General features: G+C 39.3%; 2 protein-coding genes across 3 annotated transcripts in view; both read left to right on the plus strand.

Moving 5' to 3' along the window:
- The window catches only part of notch1b (notch receptor 1b), a gene marked incomplete at its 5' end in the record, with an annotated part of 48,196 nt that extends 45,184 nt beyond the window's left edge, over positions 1-3,012 (plus strand). The window contains 1 exon segment of the mRNA XM_014024005.1: positions 340-3,012. Coding sequence (XP_013879459.1) covers positions 340-1,710 — 1,371 coding nt within the window. The 3' untranslated portion in view covers positions 1,711-3,012.
- A 1,120-nt stretch (positions 3,013-4,132) lies between these two features.
- The window catches only part of ubac1 (UBA domain containing 1), a 10,042-nt gene continuing 4,014 nt past the window's right edge, over positions 4,133-10,160 (plus strand). The window contains exons 1-9 of one of the 2 annotated variants that reach the window (XM_014024006.1): positions 4,133-4,638; positions 6,634-6,754; positions 6,847-6,920; positions 7,025-7,132; positions 7,212-7,314; positions 8,006-8,114; positions 8,298-8,574; positions 8,722-8,808; positions 9,882-10,020. In XM_014024006.1, coding sequence (XP_013879460.1) covers positions 4,501-4,638; positions 6,634-6,754; positions 6,847-6,920; positions 7,025-7,132; positions 7,212-7,314; positions 8,006-8,114; positions 8,298-8,574; positions 8,722-8,808; positions 9,882-10,020 — 1,156 coding nt within the window. In that variant the 5' untranslated portion in view covers positions 4,133-4,500. The remainder of the gene's footprint in view (positions 4,639-6,633; positions 6,755-6,846; positions 6,921-7,024; positions 7,133-7,211; positions 7,315-8,005; positions 8,115-8,297; positions 8,575-8,721; positions 8,809-9,881; positions 10,021-10,160) is intronic. The other variant, XM_014024007.1, reaches the window with a different exon arrangement.

A 10,160-nucleotide genomic window follows, 5' to 3' on the forward strand; every position in this document is an offset into this window, starting at 1 on the left:
GAAATAAAACTAAACTATAATGAAAATCCAAAACTATTATAACCTTGCAACAACGTTCAGAAATAATCTCTTTATTTCCTCTGTGCTCTGTTAAATAATATTCAGSCAACAGTGTTGTCAACATAAAGACGTAAAGATGAAGCAGAGTATTTCTCTTCTTCATGCTTGTTTATTGTCACAGTAACACTGTTGCCCTGATTTCTGCAATAACCCGATCCCATCTGTCTCATTTCAAAATGGCACCCTCAAAAAATCCCAACAGCTGAGAGATTACCTGTATAAATAAAGAAATACAATGAAACTGCTGTTAACACCTTGTCTTCTTTATGTTCACCTCAGGAGGAAACCCCTCTGTTCCTCGCTGCCAGGGAAGGAAGCTATGAGACTGCCAAGGTCTTATTGGACCACTTTGCTAACAGGGAAATAACCGACCACATGGAYCGACTGCCTAGAGACATTGCACAGGAGAGAATGCATCATGACATTGTGCGGCTGATGGACGAGTACAACCTGGTACGAAGTCCCCCCATGCACGGAGGGTCTCTGAGCACTACATTGTCACCCCCTCTCTGCTCACCCAGTGGCTTCCTGGGCAGCATGAAGCAGCCTCCAAGTCAAGGCCAGGGCAAGAAGGCCCGCAAACCTAGCGCCAAGGGGATCGGCTGCAAAGACARCAAAGACATGAAGGTGAAGAAGAAGAACTCTCAGGACGGGAAGGCTGGGAATCTCCTGGACAGCTCTGCGGTTCTGTCGCCGGTAGACTCGCTAGAGTCTCCGCACGGTTACGTTTCCGATGTGGCTTCACCGCCCATGATGACCTCGCCCTTCCAGCAGTCACCTTCGGTGTCTCTCAACCACCTGCAGGGCATGTCCGACCCACACATGGCCGTGAACCACATGGTGATGTCAAACAAGCAGGAGCTGGCTCGAATGCAGTTTGACCCCCTGCCTCCTCGTCTCACCCACCTGCCCGTGTCCGGCTCTGCTGGTCAGGGGGCYATGAATGGCCAGTGCGACTGGCTGTCCAGGATGCACGGCAGCATGAGCCAGCCAGCTCAGTTCAACGCCATGAGAAGCACTCCTGGCAGTAAAGGAGGTCTGCACCAAAGTGGCGGACAGCACGGGTTGATCACGACCTCTCTGCACCCCAACTCCAGCCTGTCTCAGATGATGACCTACCCGGGGCTGCAGAGCACCCGACTGGGCCCTCAGACCCACATGATGCAGCAGCAGGCTCAGCAGCTGCAGCAGATGCAAAACCTCCAGCAGCTCCAGAAGCAGCAGCAGCAGAGYATCCAGCTGCAGCACCAGAACACGAACCCAACCAACAGCCAGAACTTCATCAGYGGGGAGCTCGGTTCTCCAGAGCTCCAGCAGGGCACCGGCAGCTCCAGCATGCCGATCCGTACGATTTTACCACAGGAGACCCAGATTATGCCCTCCACCATCAGCCAGTCAATGCCCAGCACCCAGTTCCTCACCCCGCCCTCCCAGCACTCCCAGCACAACTATTCAGGCCCGATGGACAACACCCCGAACCATCAGGTCCAAGTGCCCGACCACCCCTTTCTGACCCCGTCTCCTGGCTCCCCCGACCAGTGGTCCAGTTCGTCTCCTCATTCCAACATGTCCGACTGGTCCGARGGCATTTCGAGTCCACCGACAAGCATGCAGTCTCAGATCGGACACATATCAGAACAGTTCAAATAAAACGCTGTGTTTTCACATCCAGATGAGCTGCTGTATATATCTATTTTTTTATAAAATGTTTGTTCTTTGAAAAAGTAAAGAARGCGAGCAGAGCTGTAAACAAGAATAGACTTTTATAATCTTTTATACTAACAACGTATGTGCTTCATTCATTCTTTTTATTTATTAATGTCTGTTTATTTATGTGCATCGCTTGCTTGTCGACATGGTTTCAGTTCAGACGCAGGACAGAGGAAGTCCACTAAAGAAACCCTTTTTCTTYGTAGAACTTTGGCAGCATACACACTGGGTATTTATTTCCCTGAKGACATTTTATTTTTCTCTTTCTGTTTATATTTTTGTATAACCTTGTTTATATATTTTTTTTCTTAAAAAGGCCACATTGTTAAGTTTCAGTGTTACGTGGGAAAACATCAGCTGATGACAAACATGCTGTGAATGTTAACAGAATGTGTAAGTTATAGGAATTGCTCTTTTAAATAGCAAGTCATTCTTTGAAACACTCTCTAGAGTTGTATAAAATTATTCAATCAGTGAAGCAGCATTTAGCTGTCTTTTTGGGATTGCATTCGTGCGTTGAGTTGTGAAGGGATCRTGATATGTTGTTCGTCGTATGGCCATCTTGGAGATTGGCAGTTTAAGGCAGGCTTGAGTTTTTGTTAGTCCTGTGGTGTTGGAGACCTGGCCCGTTGGCCACAGTGTTTGTTTGTTGTACAGAGAGAACAGGAAACTTTGGATTCCTTCTCCCTCCGATGAGTTTGAGCCTATGGCTGTGTTCTTCCTTTTGTAAATATGCTTTGCATTTCCTTTGTAAGCAAGATTTTGTTTAAGAAATCTTATGTCTTCAGCATGTGTTGAGTAGGTCTTGCACCAGCCTCAAAATGTAAAACAAAAACAGATTATATATATTTTGTATCTTTTGGGCGTTGAGGAATTAATAAATTTGAAGTGTACACAAATAGATTCAATATATTATTGGGTTACAGTTTGGTATATTAAAAAAACACGTAAATTTCAAGGTTTTATAAATTCATATTTATTTGCAAAAACAAAAACTTATCGAGGCAACCCTTTGTGTGTGTTAAAAATTTGTTTTGTTTAAATAAAAACTGTTGGCTAAGTTCCCAGTTGTGAGATGCACTCTGTTTTGATTTTTCAATATTATGTTTAAATAAATACAAACTTGTTAGGTTGTAGTGACAGTTTTTGCAATATGTTCTTTCAATAAATGTATTTTCTTTTTTTAATTCTGTAAAAAAGTTTCTTGCTATAATAAAGAACACTTGTGTGTCTTAAATTTGAGAGAACTGATTTTTTAATTATAACACACTGAACCTGCCTTCTATAATTCATCTTAGTTTGTCTCCATCTAGTGGTGTAAAATGATAAAAATCATGTATCATAACACAATCACATTGGTTTCTGTAACAATTCTTAATTACAAACAGRGTTGTAAAGTAACTAAGTACAAATACTTTGTTACTGTACTTAAGTAGAATTTTTGGGTATCTGTACTTTACTTGAGTAATTATTTTTCAGCATAGTTTTTACTTTTACTCATTACATTTTTACACAATTATCTGTACTTTCTACTCAATACATTTTTTAAAAAGGTAAGAAGTAGAAAGTCGTCACTCTTATTTTATTCCGAGTTATTACTTAAAAAATACTATCCTGATAAGTTGTGTCTCCTGGATAGAGTGAATTTAATTGTGTTTTGATGAGAAATACCATTCTGACACCATATTAGCTTGTACACAACCCATCACAGCTGCACGCTGTTAGAAAAAAATTTTTTTTTTGAGAAGTCACCTCCCAATAAATGTCATTTTGGAAAATCTAACTGCTCACTTTTACTCAGTACTTTTAATACTTAAGTAGATTTTGTGTCAGAAATTTACTTTTGATATTTAAGTACAAAAAATATCAGATACTTTAAGACTTTTACTCAAGTAATATTTTTAGAGAAGACTTTAACTTTTACCAAAGTATTTTTATGATAAGATACTTGTACTTTTACTCAAGTATCATTTTGAGGTACTTTATACAACACTGATTACAAACATTTTTATTCAGTGCGATGCAAACTTGAATGATTTTCTGAAATTGGCTGAAGATGCAGAAACTTGAGTTGGTAAATTTAAAACAAGAGCAACAGCTAAAAGTGACAAAAAGTAGCTAAAAGAATGAGGTATAATGTTTCAATAGTCAAAGAGAACGTTGTTTTTGAAGGATTTGAAGAGTATTTATATAAGGAATTTTGTTGTAAATRAAGTCTAATGTTTTTGAAAGCATTAACGCAACACAAAAGTTGCCTCACTCATCTCCCAAAGCAATGAGCTTTTAAAAATGAGCACAACAACAGTACAAATGATGAATCAGCCTTCTTTAACTCGTTTGGCCGGTTTAGAAGCGCTGTAGTTCCAAACAGAGCAGAAACAACTCCAACTCCCACAATGCCCCGCGCGCGGTAGTTCAGAGTTCAAAACACTGCGGTAAAAGATAGGATATTCACTGGTTGCCCTGTGTGCTAAACGGCAAAACCAAACAAGTTAAGGAGCAGAGAACGCGTTACTCGGTCGCCACCCACCGCATCGACAGCCGGCCCGGGAACCCGAAAATGGCCCTCAGCTAATCGSTGCCTTTTCTTTCTCTCCCTTGCCGGAACCACAAACGACGGTTACCTGGCGGTGCTAACGTTAGCACGCTAGCTCGCCCAGTCGAGCACATAGCGACCGCCGCTCGCCCGCTAACGTCACCGGACCGGTACTGTCGACACAGACTGCAGCTATGTTCGTGCAGGAGGAGAAAATATTTGCCGGCAAAGTGTTAAAGATACACGTCTGCACCGTGGACGGCGCGGAGTGGCTGGAGGAGGTCACGGAAGACACCACTGTTGAGAAACTGAAGGAGAGGTGCTTGAAACATGTAGGTTGTTGTTTGTGACTTTTTACATTATTTTTGTCCCGTCCTGTCACTCGCGTACCTGAGGCGTTTGCTGCCTGTCATGTCCTCTGTTTAAACTGTCGCTGGCTTCGTATTTATAGTAACTGGGTAGAATTTGCTATTTATAATTTAGCAGGTTGGCTGCCCCTCTCCAGCTACAGCAAGCCGACAGASTCAGGCTCTTTGCTTGTCAGAGAGGCATACTGCGTCTTCTTTCTATTATTATACAGCTCTCCTCCTCTCTCCTTCTATGGCCTTCAGTGGGAACCCAAGTTGGTCCTTCGTGCTCCATGACTGCAGGGGAGATTTTATAGATGTGCAGCTTTGTCTTGAGAAAGACAGTCGCTTCTGCTTCTCATAGTTACCTGACTAATATTTCCAAACCATCATTTAATTGATCATAATTTGCTTAGAATAAAGTCAGAGCAATAATAAATACGTTTTTGTTTGGTTTGACATGATTAGCATTACTTCTGAAAGTGATCTCACTAATTTTAGTCTATTTTTTAATAGTTGCTTTGTTCCTTTTACTCTAGTCCAGAGGAGCTCAACGTGGGGCCCGCGGGCCAATTTTGGCCTGCCAAGCCATTTGGTTTGGCCCACCAGCAGTTGTCCTGGCTACTAGGATGTATTCACCTGTTTAATGTAGAAACACTATTTCCACTTAGTCATTCCAACCATTGTCCACCTATATAGCTATATATATAGCTGTAGTGCTGACAGTCTTAACTTACTTTATTATATTAAAATTAAACATACAAGTAACTACAAGAGACATTTAGATCAGATTTAAGCACATATCTAGATTTGCATACTAAGACCACAAATACACAAATTTTAATTTATGAAAATCCTCACGAGCCTTTGGTATTCGAGTGTACGTCAAATTTTCTGCATGTCCATTGGCTAACAAAAAAGTAACAAACAAAATAATATGGGCCACCATATTGACTGCTATCTTAATCATGACAAATAAAACAACTTTACTTAAAAAGTATTTGCATTTCATCTATTATATTATTGCATTTGTCCCGCAGCCTTCAGATCATTTTACATTTTGGCCCTCCCAGGGAAAATGTTTGGGCACCCCTGCTCTAGTCTTTTCTGCAGAACAGTTGAGTTCACAAATCTTCAGAGCTCGGCGCATTATTATTTAATCTAGAGCAGATTCAGGTTACAGTTGTGTAATGAATAGTGTTGAAACATAGAGGCGTYGACTTGTAATTAGAGAGCTGTTTGATAAACTTTAAACAAAATTACTGTCATTTATTTAAATTTGTAGTAGTTTTAAGTTTAGTGGGGGTGGGGTATCCTTGAGCTGCAGGAATAAGCAGATCCAGAAAAAGGAATGGACGAATCAGTCAGGGAAAATGTGAAAACAGTTGGGGGCTTGTCAGTATAGAAAAACAAGGACATGTAGGTAAAACGATAGCGATGGATCTTTACAGCATCTTCTCAACCTAAAGTTCAAAACTAGGAACGTTATAAAACACCAATGTGTCCTATAGGAAAAATACAGTTGAAAGAACAGTAAAAAAAGAGTAATGCAATTTAACTTCCTGCAGAAATTGTTCAAAGTTACTCATATTTTTTACAATTAAATCCCAGACACTAAATAGGACTTCATTTATGTTAACAGCTGTGATTTTTGTTAAACGTCACCATGTTCAGTGTGAATAACTTCACAGTAAAATTGACAGTGTGCTCTTTAAAGCTGTGTAATATTCAATGTAATAAATCAATTATAAAGCACAAAACTATATAATTAAGAACATGTTTAGCGTAAATCTGACTTTAGTAAACAGAATTCCTTTAGTACATTTTTTGTAGTCTCAATACAAACAATGTACATTTTGAGTTATAACGAATTTTACATTTTCTGGACTAAAAAACATTAATTAATATCAAATTGTTTTATCTTTGCTTTTAACTATTTTCTGTTTGAGCTGCGTTGAACATTTTGTGTTTATTTTGCAGTGTGCACATGGAAACCTAGAAGACCCCAAAACACTTAGTCACCATAAACTTATACATGCTGCTACAGAAAGAGTCCTCACAGACACTAAAACTGTTGCTGATGAAAATCTCAAAGATAAAGGTTTGTATTCCACTATTTAAATATGTTCTGTATCTTCTTGTCATTATTATAAAACTCTATATTTATTAGTCCTGGTTTCTGTGTTTTTATAGATGTTTTGCTGCTTATAAAGAAAAGGCCGCCGCCAACTGCTCCAAAGATGGCAGACGTTAGTTCAGATGAAAAGGTAACCTTTGTGCGATGAAATAAAAACATAAAAGTGGAGACAAAAAAAAAGAAAACCTTACTTGTTGTTTTACCTCCTGTTTTACTTCTTTACTGTCGTAAAAGAAGAAACAAGACAACAAAGCTCCGGACAAAGACGCAATCCTGAAAGCTACTGCCAGCCTGTCTACGCGTCACACAGACCGCACCGTGACACAACACAACATCAGAGATGTGAGGATGTCAGACACATGTAGMCATAATTGTTACACAAACAGAACCAGTTTTTTTTTACATCTTTGTGTTTTTACAGTTTCAAACAGAACTGAGGAAAATCCTGGTTTCTCTTATTGAAGTTGCCCAGAAGCTTCTTGCCTTGAACCCTGATGCTGTTGAACTCTTCAAAAAGGCAAACGGTAACATCCCTTTAAAAATAGATATATTTATTTAGTGGAATACAGTATACTTTCATGCACATGTTTTTGTAGAGTTAAAGACTTAAAATAAAACCCTTAACACCAAGCCGCTGGCTGTTTAAGACTTGAAGCTCAAACTCAGTTAAACCTGAGCTGTGTGCAGTTGAGCTGAAGTGTAATTTGAGACACTYGATGATAGAAATAAAAACAACATAATCAGATACAAGTAGGTCAGGATGCCGCTGGTGTCAGCAGAGATTTGAACACACACAGTAAACTGTTTTGTTTTAATARTTTTCTTAAAGAAGCGTGTCCTCGACTTTAACTTAAACTGCTACCTCCCTTTAGGAAAATCATCTTTTCTTTCAAAGGTTTTGATTGATAACATCAATCAGTCAATCAATCAATAAGTTTATTCACTCAATTCAACAACATGTTTCATAAGTGTGAACAGAAAACATAATAAATTATATGTGTGTTTTTTGCTTTACAAACTTGGAGAAACTACCTAAAACTTGAACCAGCTATTGAATTTTATTGACAAATCGATGATGGAGTGCTTTTTGTTTAAAAAGTTGCTTTAAGGTCTTTGTAAAAACATTTTTATTTATAGTCCTGATCATATTGTTGTGTTTGTAACACTGCCAAGCCTTTGTTAAATTTTTATTTTATTAATTTTTTCTTTTCAAAGCCATGTTGGATGAAGACGAGGAGGATCGTGTGGATGAAACGGCCCTCCAGCAGCTAACTGAGATGGGTTTCCCTGAAAGCAGAGCCATGAAAGCTCTTAGACTCAACCAGTAAGTTTGTCTTATTCTGTTTGTTTTAAGTTAATCAGAATTACCCTAAATGACTTGCTAAACCTATGAGAGACTTTCACTTTAGCAGTGTCAGATGAGTTTGTCCTGCTCTTTTTTTACTTCTTATTTTTGAGTGAATCTGTTTGATGCACTTGACTTATTTTTCCACGTCTGATCTTGCAGCATGTCAGTAACACAAGCAATGGAGTGGCTGATTGAACACGTAGACGACCCCTCTGTAGACACACCTCTGCCAGGACAGGACTCTTCAGKGGCAGCAGGAGCTGCAGCAGCGACCACACCAGGGCCTTCAGCCTCGGCCTCAGCTTCAGCCTCCGGTTCCAAYGTGTCCCGCAACGTCTCCAGGCAGTCGAGCTCGGACGAGAGCAGCAGGCAGGATGAACTCACAGAGATCTTCAAGAGAATCCGAAGGAAAAGGGAGTTCAGACCTGATTCGAGGGTAGGTGGTTTTATTTTGTCCTTAGATTTTTAAACTAATCTTAAACAACTTCTTTACTCTGTATTATTCCACCATGTTTAAAACAKCAGTGTTTTTGAGATGCTCACTGTGCTCCATGGAAGCCTTCAAGAATCTTTGTTTCTGTAGGCTGTCATTGCATTGATGGAGATGGGCTTTGATGAAAAAGAAGTGRTTGATGCGCTGAGAGTCAATAATAACCAACAGGATGCAGCGGTAGGTGGATAAATACGCAGTAGTGTTTTTACAGCATGTAAGTGTCRTCATACTAGTTTACCATAAGACAAGAACCTCAGATTTTACTTACATTCACATGTAAAATCATCTTGTTGAGGTTTTTATTTTTTGACATGTAGCAAAGTTATGGTTACCAAACCATAATGAWAACTGTTCACATGACAGATCATTTAAGTGAAGTGCATTGTGTTGTTCATACAGCAGAGCTATTCAACTAGATTTGCTCYGGGGGCCACAGTTACTGCAGGCCAACAGCTCAGGGGCCGAACATCCAACAATTAGACATTATGTAAATAAACCAAGTAATACAAAGATCTGTTACCTTGAAAATAGTTTTATTTTTGCTGCATTTAATCATGAATACAACATGTGTATTTTTTACTCATTTAACACAAATAATATTTTGACTTCTCTGACTTGCCAAAATTTTAAACCAATTTTATTTTCACTTTCATAGTTTTATCTTCAACTGCTTGTAGTTTTATGTCTTGGATGTTCATAGAAGTGGTTTGTACCAGCTTCTAGCCAAGATTCTGACATTTCTGTAGACACCACACGTCTATGTCTAACTAAAGTAACATTAATTAAAGTAGATAGTAGTTGTAGTTTGGGATCATGAGATGAACAAACCAATTGGCGGTCCGAACCTTGGTCACTCGGGGGCTGGATGTGGCCCATGGGCCACCAGTTGAATAGCCCTGTCATACAGAATGAACTGTACAAATGAACTTTGACTTGAATAGTCAGTAATGGCAGTCACCTGACAGCCTGCATGTTGGTAGGTAACCTGTCCTGTTAATTTTATGTACATATTTTCAAATTAGACACAACGGTGCAAWTTTTTATTTAGAATTGTCTTCTTGTTGAGACTACAGCCCCAGTAATACCTCATAAGATTTTCATTGAACTTGACTTTTTTAGTGTAGTGCCTTTTGCTCTGTTAACTAAATCAAACACTAAATAAACAATTGGAACTGAATTTAAAAAAACACATCAAACTGAGCATCACTCAAGTGATGTGATTAAAAACCTTTTGCCTTTACATTCTGCAGTGCGAGTGGCTGCTGGGAGACAGGAAACCATCTCCAGAAGATCTGGATAAAGGCATCGACACCAACAGCCCTTTGTTTCAAGCCATCCTAGAAAACCCTGTGGTCCAGCTGGGCTTAACCAACCCCAAGACTTTACTAGGTATAATTTCATCTGTTGTAGTCAAAAAGCCAGTACAGGTGGTGATTCTGCACTTTTACAGAAACATTGTTTCAAATTACAGCGGGTAAAATAAGTATTGAACACGTCACCATATTTCTCAGTAAATATGTTACTAGAGG

The sequence above is a fragment of the Austrofundulus limnaeus genome, unplaced genomic scaffold (genome assembly GCF_001266775.1).
Source record: "Austrofundulus limnaeus strain Quisiro unplaced genomic scaffold, Austrofundulus_limnaeus-1.0 Scaffold403, whole genome shotgun sequence".
NCBI lineage: Eukaryota > Metazoa > Chordata > Actinopteri > Cyprinodontiformes > Rivulidae > Austrofundulus > Austrofundulus limnaeus.